The sequence below is a fragment of the Buteo buteo genome, chromosome Z, assembly GCF_964188355.1.
Source record: "Buteo buteo chromosome Z, bButBut1.hap1.1, whole genome shotgun sequence".
Taxonomy (NCBI): Eukaryota; Metazoa; Chordata; class Aves; order Accipitriformes; family Accipitridae; genus Buteo; species Buteo buteo.
The window spans coordinates 21,455,552-21,472,101 of record NC_134204.1 but is presented as its reverse complement, the minus strand read 5'-3'; the positions used below and the strand labels follow the sequence as shown (position 1 = coordinate 21,472,101).

At 42.9% G+C, this 16,550-nt stretch overlaps 1 protein-coding gene across 4 annotated transcripts in view; it reads left to right on the top strand.

Annotated features, from left to right (window-relative positions):
- The window catches only part of PDE4D (phosphodiesterase 4D), a 369,603-nt gene that overhangs the window by 311,439 nt on the left and 41,614 nt on the right, over positions 1-16,550 (top strand). For all 4 annotated transcript variants that reach the window (XM_075021234.1, XM_075021238.1, XM_075021235.1 and 1 more), the window contains exon 6: positions 749-861. In XM_075021234.1, the coding sequence (XP_074877335.1) occupies positions 749-861 (113 nt within the window). The remainder of the gene's footprint in view (positions 1-748; positions 862-16,550) is intronic.

Below are 16,550 nucleotides of genomic sequence, written 5' to 3'. Positions count from 1 at the left end.
GTACTTACACGTGTTTTTACGTCTTCCCCACGCTTTATATAAACATTAACCAAGCCATTCTCATGGCACCCCAGTGGGTAAGTAAGAAAATACAGGGACGACGGCTCAGCGCCACCGGGGGGTGCAGCCGGCGCGGTGGGCTCGGCGCCGGGTTTTGCGGGGCTCCCCGCCCCGCGGCGGCTCCCGGCGGGACGTGTGTGAGAGAGTGCGAGTGTGAGAGTGGGAGCGTGTGCGTGCGTGTGTGGTGTGTGAGAGAGAAACCGCCGAGGGCGGGAGGGGGGTGGCGGTCCCCTCCGGCAGCCCTGCCGCCGGCGAAGCTGCGAAAACAGGAAGCGCGGTGGCCGCAGCCGGCGGCCGCGCTGATTCATCCCGCCCGTGCCGCCCCGCCGACGGCAGCATCGCCCTCCCGCCGCCGCGGGGCCGCTGCGCGCCCGCGGAGCTCCCCGCTGCCCGCGAGGGGGCGGCGCGGCGGCCGGCCGCCGTCCCGGCCCCGGGGCGGGCAGCCGAGGCGAGGCGAGTCAGGCTGCGAGCCCGGCCGGCGGGAAGTTTTTGCCGCCGCCGCTCGCCGACCCCGTGGCTCCGACGAGGAGCGCGGGAAGAGCCGCGCCGCCCGCTGCCCGGGCTGGCAATATGAGGGAGCAGCACTCATGTGCGGGCACCGGGCAGCGGAGGATGGACCCGCTGGAGCTCCCCGCTAGCCCTGTGAAACGCTTGCGAACTGAGTACGCCTTTCCCTATCTCTTCGCAGAGGAGGCCTACCAAAAACTGGCCGGTGAGACCCTGGAGGAACTGGACTGGTGCCTGGACCAGCTGGAGACCCTGCAGACCAGGCACTCCGTCAGCGAAATGGCCTCGAACAAGGTAGGAGCCCGGCGCCCCGGCCCTTCCCACCGCCTGGGACGGGCGCGGGCACGGGCGCGGGGGTCGCCTCAGCCCGAGCGGGGGGCGGCGCGGCCGCCGCTGCAGCCCGGGGGAGGGTCGCGCTTCGCGGCGCGGCTGCGCTCCCCCGGCCCCGCGCTCCAGTGCCGGGCGGCAGGGGGTCCGGCCCGCCGGGCGGGACCGCCCCGGGCTGAGAAAGTTGCCGTCCGAGGTGGCAGTCCGCTGGTGCGCGCTGGGGTGCGGGGGGGGGCTGCTGTTGGGGTCCCTACCCCGTTTTCTGAAACTTGAGGACAGGTTGTGAAAGTGATGCAGAGCTCGGAAAGCTGCGCAGTTTCCCGGTGTGTCTCAACGTAAAAAAGTTTTGGCTGCTGGCGATAATCCCTTCAAGTTGCTCGCTCTTTTCACAGCACCGCGTTCTGGACTAGGGACCTGTCCTAGAAAATGGTGTGGAAGCTAGCAGGAAAAGGTGATAAAGGTAGTTCTTGATTCCGGGGGAGCTGCGGGCTGAATTTTAAATAAACGTACAAGTGTAAGTAGTCATGCTGACGGCTCTCGTAACACAATTCATTATGAAAGAACACGCTCAGAACCGAGGTGCCATCACAATACGTTGTCACGCTACACACCCAGATCCAGAGGTGCGCGTCTGAGACAGAATGCGACCGCCCTTCCCTTCCTGGAGGTTGAGGATGCCCGTTGGCCAGGGACTGTGTGCTGGTATCTGCTGTGATCTGTGTATGTGTTTGTTTTGCAGTTTGAAGTGGAGTTTCCACATGCTCCATTCATAAGTACACTTTCTTTCATGCTTTTGGTTGCAAAGAGTATGTAGCTACATTGCTGGAATTAATTTTTAAAGCCGAATTAATAAGCCTGCTGTCTTGCTTCAGAATTTATTTTTATGTTTGTCATCAACTGAGTGTTTGGGGAGTGACATGTACAATGAGAGAGGAGAAGAAAGTTTTAAATAGGCTGATTTTACCTTTCAGGTCTGCGAAAGCAGCTGATCAGTATTTTAGCACCTTTTAACCTTTTTAGTTGCAATTAGGATTCTTTAAAGTCCAAAAATAAGTGGTTATTCTCTGCTTATGCCTGCTTAAAATTCTGCTGTCTTGCTTTGACAGCCCTTAACAAATACCTCCTGTTTCTTATTGACTGTTTATAAGCCCATGTTCAACTCTGCCTGCATGTAAGAGGTAGGTGTTTGCACTCTTGTGCGGTTTAGTCCCTTAAAGTAATAGCCCTAGTGCTTTTTTCTCTTCAGAGAGTCTTAGCAGGAATTAAATCTCTGTTTTAAGAGTTACCTGCCTGGCATTGCCCTATTCTGAGAACTGTGTTTTCAGTTTTTACTGCCAGTTGAAAGAGCTTATTACTCAGGGCGTATTGTGTATGTATTGGCAAGTTAAAAAGTCTAGAGTTTTGGGGTCTGTTCTAGCACTGTTAGCATCTAGGGACATTGTTTCAAAGGGAGTAAGGTCAGACTGACATGTAGGGCCTGATCTTGCTAAGAAGTTTGAACACCTATTGCTTCCCTGACTTGTGATGTCTGTATAGCCACTCTTTCACAAGATCCTGGGCTTTCTTCAGGAATTTATATATTACCTCCCTAAAACAGATAGGATATGCAGTATGTTCTATGAACAATGGGAGCAAGCTGTTTTTAGAATAAAATAAAACTAATTGCGAATCAAAGCATCTTAAGTTTTGCCAAGTATATTCAGATTCTTACCTAAAGGAAACCTGTTTCAAAATAAAATGTGACAACTGCTTTGTGTCTTAAGTAAACACAAAGGCGGTACATCTGATACTATGTTTTGTTTGTATTTGTTTGAACTAGTTAAAGATTTGTTTGCCACAGATTACAGGATAAACATTCTTCACACCTTTATTAAAATTAAAAGGAAAATGTGATTCAGAAAAAGGTTTTCATCTTCTTGTTTCAAGCATAAGATCATGCAGAGAAGGGATCAATATGTGGTAAACAGTAAGCCTAGTTGTCATAGTTAATCTGAAGGTCAGTAAGAATGGTGCCAAACTTTACGTCAAGACTGAAATTTTTATACTACAGTAAGGTATTGCCTTAGTCTGCTTGATCTGTCAAATGTGGATATACATGTCTAAAGCAGTTTATTGCTACTTAATGTTTCACTTTGCAATGTCCAGAAAGAGCCTGGTATTACTATATTGGGAAGGAATAGCTGCTGTTTGGTTTTGCAGGTCATACTCAACTCTTAAGGTAAACTTTTTTCCCCCTTTTTTGGAAATCTGTCCCCCTTGTATAGAAATCTGTAACATCTTTCAGTGTTGTTGGTGGGTTTTTGTTTGGTTATATTTTTTTCAAGAAAACTGATTTACTTTTTTTTTTAAGAAGATTTAAACAATAAAAGTAGATAAGTGCTATTAAGCATAATGTGAACAATCTTGAATATAAACCAGAAAGCCAATATAATAATGTGAGAAAATTAGTGCAGGAGGATTTCAATTTAAGGTGTGTAACAGTTTGTTCTACAGAATCGTTTTATTCCTGATTATTAAAAATGTATGTGGCATTTATATATCATCTCCTATTGTAATATAACTACACACTGCGACATCTTGGTGAGGCATATAGGTAAATTATACTATTTTAGTTTATAGAGAAACTGAAGTAGAGAAACTTTGCTGAAGGCTGAGGACATAGACTGCAGTACAGCAATGAATATTCGAGAGTACCCAGTTCTCTATCCCCAGAATAAGTCCTGTCACCTGTAAGATGAGAAAATAGGGAAAAGGATCGTTGTTGGTACATAACATGGCTTCTCACAGTGTTTCCCTCTTTCCCTTTCTCTGGGTTTATTTTAAGAACTAGCCCGTAAGGTTGATTGTTGTGTCGTTTTTTTCCCCAGACTCTCAGCTATTTTTACCTTATTTTCCCCCTCTTTTTTTATATGTTAAAAGCATTTTCATCAGTGTTCATCTTCCTCATTTATGTGAACATGTGTGAGAAGTAAGTGGGGAGCATAAGAATTGAGCTCTGCACCAGGTAAGGGCTTTTGCCCATCATGCAAAGGCTGCCATAGCAGAGGAAAAAATAATCCAGGGAGAAAACAGCATTGTGTGTGTCCTGAATGCCTGAAGTAGGCCAGGGAGTGAGTCTTATCTCCAATCCCCCTCTTTGCAGAGTTGGCAGTCTGAACTGTCAATTGCGTCTGTGTGGAATCCCCTTAAAGTTGGTAATGCCTGTGTAGGACTCCTGTTAGCATATCCCAGTCCAAGGGTATTTATTTTGTTTAGATGCCACTCGTGCTCAATTAGCAGTAGTCGGTGACGTGCCAGCTCACAGCTTTACATGACTGAAAGTGGGATGACGCAGATACACGAAAAGAGCTGCCTTCTCCCTGCTTAAAATTGCCTGAAGCAGTAGGCACAGGGTGCTCTCCACAATCTCCGGATGAGCCCCAGCATGTTTTGGCAGTAAGTGTAACCCCAAAAACTTTGAAAACGTGCTCTAGGTCAGCTCTGTAGGAAGCCAGCCATGATGCTTGGCTGCCAAAGTTATGCCAGGATGACTGTAATATCCAGACGATGTCCCATTTCCCAGCCATCCCTGTGATAACCAGAATTCCAAGTGCCTGAAGGCATTGCACATGAAGTAACTGATGGAGAGATCTGTGATGCACCCATAGGTGTAGTTTGTAAATAAATCTGATTTTGAAAGGACATAGTATTTAAAAGTATCGTCAGTTGTCATTATGTTGTTATGAATCTTGCAGTACTTGGTGTTTTCTTAAATTAACAGCTTCTGGAATTGGGTACTAACAAGAGAATCCCAGCTTCTTTTTAAAAGCACAGGAAGTTTGTCGTACTCATACTCCTCTAGAAACCCTGTAAAGTCTTAAAAGGCTCCAAAACTAGAAAACAAGTAAGAAGCACCTTAAATTTAGAAAATCAACTGAAACGTCTTTCATTTTTGGAGACCTATTTCTGATTTTCTATACCGTGTACTGTTAATGTTGGCTGACGTCAGTGGACTGTGGCTCTATCGTTGTGTTTTTCTGAGTGATGCTTACTTGAACAGAAATGAATTGATTTTAGGAAATAGTTGGTTGATTTGGGTCACTAAAGATAGGATCCCAAGGCATAATTAGCTATATCTATTTAACTGTTCTGATTTCCAGAGATGCTAACCCATATCAGTTTCTGCTAAACTGAATTGTAAGTAATATCTGTTGAAAAACATAGTTTTTACATGGGTACTAGCTTGCTGACTGTGATTTCTAACTTCAGAAACAGGTAAACTTTGATCCTCTTGTACAAGCAAATGTTCTTTTTAAAATTTCCAGGTTGCACAATGATTTTTAAAAAATTTTTTTAATAATTTGCTCTTTTTTAATGAATAACCCCCTCTTCTTTTTCTGCCAAACAAGATTGAAGCAATAATTAATAGATTTTAAGTTCTCTGGGAGAAGAACTATCTTCTTCCAGTATGTGGTTTGGCAGTACCTAGCTTAAGTCCCCAATTCTGGATCTGAGAGTTTTTCTGTGACGGACAACAAATAAATGAAGAATGCCAGTAACAAAGATGTAGCAACCACTTTCTGCTAGACAGCATTAATTGTAAATTAGTCAAAAGTGGAGGAATACTTGTAATGAAACTGATATGCAAAAGTGTATTTTCACTTCTGTAATCATGATTTTGCAAATATGTCTAGTATGTTGCTTCTTTGTGCCTTGAGTATCTGAATTTAGACATCGAAAAAGTTTCAATTCATGTTGCTTTTGTTTCAGTTTTAAGTCTAATGCAGATGACAGTGTTTTTGCAGGATTTGCTGATAACTGGTAGTGAACAAGAGAAAAGGTCATTTGTTGGGTGTTTCTTTCCCACTACAAACTTAGTTGAGCGTTTTTGTAGTATTTGCTGATAAATGGTAATGACAAGAGAAAAGGCCATTTGTTGGGTGTTTCTTTCCCACTTAGGTGAATGCCTTTTCTCCAGGAAGCTTTTTTAGGTATCAAAGCTAGGAAGACTTAGGTTTTGTTTAGTTTGACCATGTTAACTGTGAAACTACTTTTTAAGTATAAACTATCTTGTCCACCTTGTATACCAGTATGTGCAAATGCTCACAGATTAAAGCAGAAGTCTGTTTACAGACAGTAACTAGTGGTAGTTACTGTTAAAAAAAATAAAAATGTTTTGAGATTTTTGAGTGCTTTGAAGATGCCCAAAGCATCAGTGTTACCACCAACCAGTGAACTTCCAAAGAGTATACTAATGTAACACTTGGTACAAATGTTAGTGGGATTTTGGTTTGTTTATGGTCTTGTACTTGCCATCCACTATGTATGCTCAAACAATAATCTTAGTGATACTTTATTTTAAAAAATTACCTACCTGTAAACATTTAATGTAAACTAAAATTACACTTGAAGGAAACAAAGAAAACTTGAAATCTGTTCAGTTGCTTTTTTTGTTTCACATTCCCTCCTGAAGTCCACTGCCAATTTGAGTTGTTTTTTAATCACATTTTCCTGCTGCTGAAAAGTATTTTTCCTTTCCTCTTTTATAGTGCTAAAAGGCTCACACAGGCAACGGGGAGCTGACTAACGTAATATCCAGGGAAAGAGTGAGGCTAAACTAATTGCTTAGTTCAAATAATGGACGATGTGTAAATTCCCTAACTTGCTTCAGACAGGCTTTCCCAGGAGCAGGGGAGAGCCCTGCTGCCTGAATTCCTGTGTGACCCTCGCTGGGGCAAGAGGAGCAGGGGCCAGAAGGTGCCTCCAGCCTCTTGGCAGCTCTTCACAGGCACCGGCCACTGCGTGGAGAAGCAGCATCGTGTTCCCACAGGCTGACAGCAGTTCTCTGGGTTTCCCCATGCCCAGAGTATATGGAGCTGACGACAGGCTCCAACTCCTGATTTAGTCCATTCATCTGTTTTGTCTTACTCTGTGGAACAGCTTAAGTGCTATGGTGGTCAGTAATCTTGTGGAAGCCTAGATAGACCAAGTCTAGAACTAGCAAACATGGCTCATGCCACTGGCTCAGTCTTTTATTAACAGGCTAGTTTTTAGCGTTGTCTCTTTTGCACGCTTGCTGCCAACTTTGGGGACAGGTTCATTGCATGGTTAGGAGCTTGTCTTCAGAAATTACATTTCATATGTAAGAGCATTTTTTTGTGATACTTTTTCCAAATATGGAAGCTCAGCCAGAGTAAAATTGTATCCTCTGCTGTCATAGCCACTGATTAGAATGACCTGTTTCCAATTAAGGGACAGGATAATGTTGTCATATCCATTTAAGAGGATTTAAACATCAGTCATTCTCTTGGGTTTCAGCTATTGCACATGAAAAATATGTGCTGGAAACGTAACAGTAGAAAAGAAATTTTTTGTTGTCATGACTAAATTGTTGCAGAGCAGGCAGCATCTCTGCTTTGCTTCTCAGATTTAAAGAGCTTTGATATCCAGATGAAAAACTTGATGGGGTTTGTGTGACAGTCCTCTTGCATAATGTCTGGCAATGCTATCGCACTTAGCTGGCTGACATGATAGTTTAATTGGTTCTTACGTTCTCAGGTCTTTCTAGGAAAATCCAAGGATTTGGTAAGCTCTTTAGAGTGCTGCTTCTTAGGAAGATTACAATTAAGGGGCTGCTGTTAGCAAGAGAAAGCTTGTTGAGTGCAGCATCAGGAAATTTTTTATTCATTAAGGACTTCAGTTTGTACAGTGACAGAGTAAAGGGATACTGATACAGTGGTGAGCTTGAATTTGAATTCATGCATATTTTTGCAGGTTCCCCAGTTTTGGTGTACTTTTTAACAAGAGAAAAGAGGATTGTGGAGCTAAGGAGGGACTGCCTTCCCAGGCACACTCCTCCCTTCCTGTGCGCTGAAGGCAGCCCAAAAGGATTTTAAGATCTCTGGGCTGAAGTGCAGTTCCCTGTGCACAGCCTTACTTGCTCCCATGTAAGACTACTTGTGCTTCTGGAGAACAGCAGACTTGCCCTTGGCTAAGTGATGAGTGAGATGTGTGTGTATATATATATATAAAACAAAGAGATAGCACTTTGCTGGCTGTATTGTGCAAGGACGTGCTGCAGCAAGGTAACGGGTGAAACTTGCTCTTGTGCAGATGGCTTGCACCAACCTCTCTTTATCACTTATAAACACTTCCATCTTCTCAAAGAAGTGGATGGAGTAGTGGCACTAGTTTGGCAGTGGTTGAATCTTCTCTGTGCAAACGTGTGCTTCTTCCATAGGGCCTGTCAGGTTGCTGCCAAATGAGAAAAATCACGAAACACCCTGTTCTTCTGCAAGGATAGTAAGTGTGGGCTTTGGTGGTATGATAGAGCTGTAGGTCTGTTGCTGAGAAAGAAGCAAACCTGGTGGGTGAGGTTCAAGGTGTCCAAGTTGTGAGCAGCCCCTTCTCCTTGTGTGGGTACATGATGGCAAACGTTTGCCTCCCTGGGCCATGATGAGCAGGCATTTGTGATTTGGAAACATCTTAATTGGGTGGTGGGGTGAGCCCCTTCCGCTGTTTGTCAGGGCTCTTCTCAAACAGAAGTACACCACACAGGCTGTCCCATTCTGCACCAGCAAAAAGGAGCGTAGAGTTGACCCATAATGGTTGATTCAAAGAACACTGGCATTTCAAGGCTCCAGAACAAATTACGATCCCTTCATCTCACAGATTCAGTCTGTACTTTAAATTTTAGAAAAAAACCTAATGGATTTCTGCGTGTCACATTTGCTGCTTCTTAAAGTCCTGGATGTGAGAGCTATGTAAGAGGAATGATGCCTCTGTGAGGGTTGCTATGATTTGACACTTCAGCTTTTTACCTGCTTCTAGGATTGCATAGCTTTCCAGTCACTAATAACTTGATATTTTTTTTCCATGAATACGAGCAAATGGTCCATACCAGCACACAAACAGCCCTTTTTGTAGCCTCTTTAATTATAGGAAATGCCACAGTATGAAAGATTCTTTCCTTTTAGCGTAATGGCACAGAATAATATAGACAAAATGCTACGGAGTAAATTACTGGGACTTGATGTGGGAAAATAACTTTACTTTCAACCACCATAATAGAGGATTTGAAAATTATGATATTTTTTCAGCAGTTGAATTATTTCAAGTTAAAATGCAAACGTCGCAGTGCCTTTTCATGACATTTATAAAAAATTCTGATTTTTTTCAAAGGTGTTACTTGGAACTGTAGTAGGAAAGGTTTTGCATGGATATGAGTACTTCGTAACCGCTCACTTAATAATAAAGGTGGAATTCATGGCTACTGAAAGGCATGATAAGTATCTAAATACTTGTGGTTCCTTGTGACAGTATCTAGACCCAAGAACTCCTGTGTTGTATTCATAGTAGTGTGCTGCTGTAGTCAAGGTTAGACTGTAGGATATGAAGCATTTCAGAGAGCAGTGGCTGGGGGTTTTTTGGTGTGGTTTTTTTTATTTTGTTTTTTTAATAAATTTTGTGGTTTCACTAAGAGGGAGCCTCTGATATAAAGTTTTGGTACAATGAATGTGGTGGTTGCTGAAATGTCAGTTCGGCCTCTGCCTCGTAAAGAAACTGCACTAAGGAATTGTTCTCCTGTCTCAGTTACATTAGTAGCAGTTTTGGTATTGTCTGCCAAAACTTTCCATGTTTAGGAAACTTAACACAGAGCTAAGTGTCTTATGGATGGATATTTCCTGTTCTGATTTATTATTTTTAAACAGAGCATATCTCAATAGAAGTAGAACCCAGTTCTAGTTAACTTTCAGCCAGTCCCCCTGTAGCTGCAAAACTGAACATAGGCAAGCTAAGGCATGATGGAAAGTGATGCTATTCATCCTGCCTTGAAACCGTAGGGCAGTGGGCAGCACCTGCCTGTTGAGCTAAGGTTCACCTCTGAGCAGTTCAGCTGCAGCTTCCCTGTGGCTGCCCTGTTCGGTGCCTGGTGGCAGAGCTGTGCTGCGATGGGAACTGCTGCTTCATCTGAATCTCCAGCCAAGGGAGACACTGCTGTGCTAGGGCAAGGTCTGCCTGTTGCCTGCTCTGGGTGTTGAAATGGAGCTGCACAGACAATAGCATCATCTCTAAATCACAAGCAGCGGAGAAACACTGAATCAAGCTGATGTGCAGGGCCTGTTTACGAGATTGTTGACAAGTAAAACTTAAACAGCTTGCTACATCTATTAATTAAGTTGTAACCCACTAATATATGATGAGCTAATGAAACTGAGCTGACTGAATACTTCTGTTACGATCCCTCAGCAAGACAATGTTAAACTAAACCTTCTGCTCATAATTGCTATGGGGAAGGCTGCTGGTTTATGCATTTTTGCTATTGGTTTTATTTGGGGAGGGAAAGTAAGAGGACAAAGGAAAGTTAAACCAGAAACCGACCCTCCAGTTAAGTTTGATTCATTTTGACCTTTTTTTATGGGTAAGAAATACCAGATTTGCAATTAATACACTTACATAGTTTTGCATAGTAGTAGTTCATCTTTTGTGGTCAAGGATAGTCTCTAATTTGTATAAATGTTTGGAAGTAGTTTATGGATCTGTTTAAAACAGCCCAGAATATATAACACACAACATCAATAGCTGAGTTAGCTTTTCACCTGTGAAATACCACAGGTCTCAAAGGTCCCTTTTAATCTACTTGTACTGCAAGTTATGTTTAAAAAAAAAATTGCCTGCACTGTGCTACAGTGGTATACCGTGACATTGATGTCACTCCATTTACAGATCAGAAATATTTCTGTTTGGCAGGTTGGGGAACTGAGGTGTACTGGTTAAGATGTGTTTGTGGTGGTCCTAGTCTGGAAACATACTTCAGAGCATCTTGCTGCGGCTTTCACGTGTTCAGCTGTGCTGTCCAGTTAGTGTCTGCATGGCACAGCTTGGTGGCAGGACTCCCTGTGTTCCCTACTGTATACATTCACGTGTGAGTTAGGTTTTTCAGCTACAAAAATCATTAGCAGGTTTCCTGAATGTCAGAATGCAATCCACTCTCATCAACACTAGACGTTAGCAAAATGTTAATGAGGCAGCAATTACTTTAATGTGCACTCGTTCAGGCTGGTTTTCAAGCTCCTCCATTATTCTCCCTCACTAATTTAACGTGTGCTAATGGTAGCTTTGGCTTGCCTGTGCTCATAAGCACCATATACTAACCAGTGGCATTTTCTTTTTGCCTGAAATTTGTCTTTTTGAAGAAATTTACAAGCAGGTTTTTCAGAGTTGTGTAAAGCAAAGTCAGTGTTCATCTTATTATGGAATAAAGAGCTGGACCTTACAGGAAATGTATGGTTAACTGCAGCCTCGTAACCATGCTGCTACATCAGTTGTGTTCCCCAGATAGAGAAGGCCAGAAGTATTGTTTGGTGGAAATAATGATGTGTGGTTTTTAATTGAATTAGCTTATATGATTGAAAGAACCTTTTCAAGCAGGCGTTAACATATTTAAACCAGGCTATCTGATGTTCTTGTGGCCGAGATTGACTGTACAGCCTTAATGCAATAATTTTACATAGAATTACAGACAACCTCACGCTGCCAGCTGAGATACTAATGTTTTCATAAATTTGATTTTTGCGATTCAGAATGACCAGTTGTAACAGAAATGTCTTTTCTAATGGCCAAGAGCAAAATCACTAAAAATACTGATACTTCAATTACCATAAATCAAATTTTAAGAGGAGGACCACCAAGTGGATAGGTCAAATTTTGTCATGAAATACCCTTCTCTCATTGTATATTGATAACAGTCAATAGATTCAGGAAGGCAGCACTGCACCAATTGGTACTGAAAAAGTTACTTTAAGTGCAGGGACTAGAAACAAAGGTGCCAAATATTTTTTTCTTACTCTTTCTCAAGGTATCAATGTATACTACACACTGCAAAATGTAAACTGAAAGGTACCTCACCCTGAAGGTTCCTTATATGTATTTTGTAGTTTAAGCCCAGCTGGTAAAAAAGCACCACAAAGCTGCTTGCTCGCTCCTCCCCCCTACCCTGGGCCCCGCTAGGATGAGGAGAAAATATAAAGAAAAGCTCATGGGTCGAGATAGGGAGGGATCACTCACCAATTACGGTCATGAGCAAAACACAGACTTAACTTGGGGAAAAAGCAAAATAAATTTGTTTTACTACCAGTCAACTCAAAACAAGGATAATGGGAAGTAAAACCAAATCTTAAAAACACCTTCCCCCCACCCCTCCCTCCTTCCCGGCTCAACTTCACTCCTGAATTCTCTCCCTCCTCCCCCCCCAAGCGGTGCAGGGGGACAGGGAATGGGGGTTGGGGTTGGTTCATCACACATTGTTTCTGCCGCTCCTTCCTCCTCACGGGGAGGACTCCTCACTCTTCCCCTACTCCAGCATGGGGTCCCTCCCATGGGAGACAGTCCTTCACGAACTTCTCCAGCATGAGTCCTTCCCACGGGCTGCAGTCCTTCAGGCACAGACCGCTCCAGTGCGGGCTTTCCCATGGAGTCACGGCCATCTCTGGGGGCATCCCCCTGCTCCGGTGTGGGGTCCTCCCCGGGCTGCAGGTGGGCATCTGCTCCCCTGCTCCCCTCCATGGGCTGGGGGGGGACAGCCTGATGTCTCACCACAGGCTGCAGGGGCATCCCCTCCTTCTGCACTGACCTTGGTTATCTGCAGAGGGGTTTCTCTCACATTCCAATCCCACTACTCACTGCAGGTTTCCCCTCTTAAATCTGTTCTCCCAGAGGTGCTACCACCATTACTGATGGGCTCAGTCTTGGCCAGAGGCAGGAGACGGGGAAGCTTCCAGCAGCTTCTCACAGGGGCCACCCCTGCAGCCTCTCCCCTGCTACCAAAACCCCACCACACAAACCCAAAACTATGTAGAAACAATGATTTTCATAATACATCAGCTGCCTATTGGAGCTTCAGAAGGTGGTCTAAATGAAGAGTAATTTTTTGCAAAGTGAGGATATGCTTCGTATGTACTCGTTGACACAAGGAAGCAGTAGTTAGCTTTCAGAGCTGATCTGAACAAAGAAAGGATGAACACCCAAGGTGACATCTTGGCTGTGCTCTTTACCAGCGCTTCTACAAAGGTCATCCTTGGGATGCTGGAAAAGTAGTGCAGCTCCAGGAGGCAAGAATGGTAAGCAGAAGGCACAGTAGGGCTTAGTGTAAGAACAAAAGAAATAGCAAGAGAGTGTTGTTTCATTAACAGAGCAAGAAAGAGTCTGAAGAGCAGGAACAACTGAAAAGTAGGCTGTCAAGTAGACTTTTGGACTTGAGCATCTTTGAGCATATTTTAATGAAAAATGGGCAAGATGGACTAGAAAATAGACTTCTTATGCATGTGATCTTTTGAGCAGTTAACATATTTCCTGTGCTTGAAATTTGCCAAACTTTATTGGTGCTAAGTAACGACAAATACAAGGAACGTGTGAATTTTTATTTTTTTTTTAAGATTTGATAACTTTTTTTGAGAAAAGGGTTTTGCTTTGCTGTGTGCTTCTGCAAATGATTTTGAAGGATAATAACTGGGCTTTAAGCTTTGCTGCTGCTGGGTTTGCAGGTGGTTGGTGTTATCGAGTATGTCAGCAGCATCTTGAATCTTTGCCTATTGTTGGTAAGCTTTATTGGCGCAAATGTGGCATTGGTGACTTTGTTTCCTGCTGTATGGTGGGTAAGCCCTGATACATTAGAAGTGGTGCGTGGGTAGTGTAAGAGTTACCATACCTTTGGTTTTGGCCATGTTTTCCCTGTGCACAAAGGGACATCCCCTACAAGTACACATAAAAGAAACAAAATGTTTTCAGTTTAGTAGCTGAAATAAATGAAATAAGCTATAAAATACTAGAATTTTATTTGAAAGTTAATGATGAGCAGGTTTGTAAAGATGTTTTTTACCGCACTCTTGTTATGTGAATTAAAATGCTCGCCTCTTTGATGCTCAATAGCAGCATCTCAGAACCAGGGACACAGACAGGTACTTGAGACCTTGTGAAATGCTATATTTATTTTGCTTTCTTAACATGTGGTTCCCTGGAATTATCCCTTCTTAGCCTTAGCTCACTCACGTTCAGCTTTTGCTGCCACAGAAAACTAGAGTTAAAAGGACTTTTTCCACCAAGTCCGGATGCATTATTTGCATGCCGTGTAATGTGTCTCGAAGCAGCCCTTGTGTGCGGTGTTTCAGGGAGCATGCTCGGATTCCTCAGCATCTCTGTCCTCTGCTGCATGCTGATCACCTCGGCGGCGGCTGCCAGTTCCCACCGCTGGTGCTGCAAATGCATGCTGTGCTGTTGCAGGCATCATAATACGAAGCACCTAGGCCTGTTATAAACAAACAGGTCTAGGAAAAAAGTGCAAGCCTGACGTATAGTGTGGCCATAGCAACAAGCAGAGATGAAGGTGCCATTTTGGAGTAAATGCAGGCTAGTGTGGCTCAACAAGAAGCTAGAAAGTATACTTGCTGGATTTGCAAAGCTGTTCTGTGTGTGCACGTGAGGGGTTTTCTGAAACACACAACTTGCAAGAAGACAGCTTACAAAACCCCCAAACTGAAATTAAGTATGTAAGGGTGTCTTTAAATGAAATTATTTTTCACTTGCAATAGAAACTTGGGCTGGAAAATTTATAAGCACATTTACTCCTGAGGAATATTAGTGTGATGAATTATTTGACAAATCATAGAATATCTCTCTGGATGCATGAACTTTAAAGCCCAGAACTCAGATTCCTTGGTAAAATGACTGTATTCTTCTTGTACTATGAAGCATGGCCAAAGTTCTGTATGTCTGAATACTGGACCCAGGTAAGATTGTATTTTGTAATTTGATAATTAGTTGCTTTTTCCTCTTTTCTTAGCATCATTAAAAACTACTATGTACATTTTCTAGCTGGGAGGGATTTTATGCAGCTCTTTCGTTGTTGCTGAAAAGGTTTCAGAGGCTTTATTACAGGAGACCTCTTAAAGCTCACCACTGTGAAGGTGATGCAGTTGGTCGATACATAGTCAGAGCTTGGCATTTCTAGCACAGCTTTCAGTACATCCCTGCTTACAGAACTTGATTTTTAAAATGAAATGACTGAATTTTAAATTCAAGAAGATAAAGTGCTTTGGAAGACTTTTGCAGAAACAAATCTTGGCATGTGGTGGGCTGAAACTTAAGTAATGATTTTTCTTTGGTGGTTAAGAATCTACCTCTGTAATCTGATCTTTGTTTCACATAGCTGTGAAAGACAGGTTGGTTATAGGAATGATATAACAATACAAAATAAAACTGTGCTGTTGGGATAAAGTAGAACTGCAGGAAGAAAAAGAATTTGATAACTCTGTTGTGAATTTTTTGTCTTTCCAGGTAGGTACCTATTCCTGTACTCACGTGTCTTTTAGATTTTATAGATGTGGTATAAATAAAAGCATGCGGATGAACCTAGGGGGTTTAGGTTTGTTCTTGCAATTATTATCAGAGCTTGAAAAATGTCCTGGTCATAGAAGACTAAAGCTGCCTGACTTGACCTAAGTGGAGGGTGAGAGGACAGGTGCTGGTCTTAACATCTGGTTATACCCCATCATTTGAATAGTATGCCTAAGTATGAAACTGTGCCTTAATTGCTTTTGAGGGAGGAGTCATCTGGGGTTTGTTTTTATTTTCTTTTTTTGGTTCCTTCTACAGTGTCTTGGCTGTTGTGAAATACCGTGCTCTACACAAACCTATCTGTTCCCCAATCTGCCTTTTCACCCCACGTCCTGCCTGGCAGTGATCTCTTGCCTTTACTGATGCATGTAGCTTTGTTGAAGAGTGAGAGCTGAGCTGACCTGGGCTGCGTCTGCGGCTTGGCTTGCTCATGGGTTCATAGGTGGCAGCACTGGAAGGGATAAGATCCATTTCAACTTGTGCCTTTTGACTGCCAAGGGACTTCAAGGAGTCTGTTTGCAGACTTGGACAAATAGCTCAGCTCTCCTTCATATAGACCTTTTGCTCTTGGAAAATTTTCCAATCAAGACCTGGGACTTTTATGTATTTACACCGTTATTTTAATATGAGGTGATTAATACAGCAGTACACTGAACAATAGACAAGGCAAATGTTTGCTCTAGTCAGGAAAATTATATGTTGTGCTTACAGTGGACTGGGCGATATTGGGAATTCGCATCACCTAATGTGTGCTGAGAAAACAGTCTAAAACTCAGCAGCTTGTTTGGTTTTTGAAAGCTAGGAATATGCTAATTACACATGTAGCAGTAAATTAAGCAGTAATTAATAGACTAGGCATATCATTCTTAAGAAGTGAGTATGAAAATTAACTTCAATATTCACTGAAGTTATCAAATGTTATATCCTATCTCGTTTTTAATGGAATTTGCCTTGGACAAGACATGAACTCCCTAGTTAACTATACAGTCCTATAAGATGAACTACACCTGTTACACCCTTTCAGTCTTGTTTTCTGGTTTGGAGATTGATCAAAAGAATGGCATTAGGAGGGCCTGGAAGGGTGGTATTGAAGCATCGCTCCCATTGCGTGGAGCATTTGAACCGTTTGTTCGGATTCAACTAGAACTTGATTTAATACCTGCTGAAACTAATGAGAGTCTTTAAATTTACTTCATCAGACTGTGGATGGAGCCCGTACCCAGTTTTATTTAGCATTGTTATCACTTTGATAAAGAGTTGGTAGAATCGGCTGTTAAGCAGGGGCT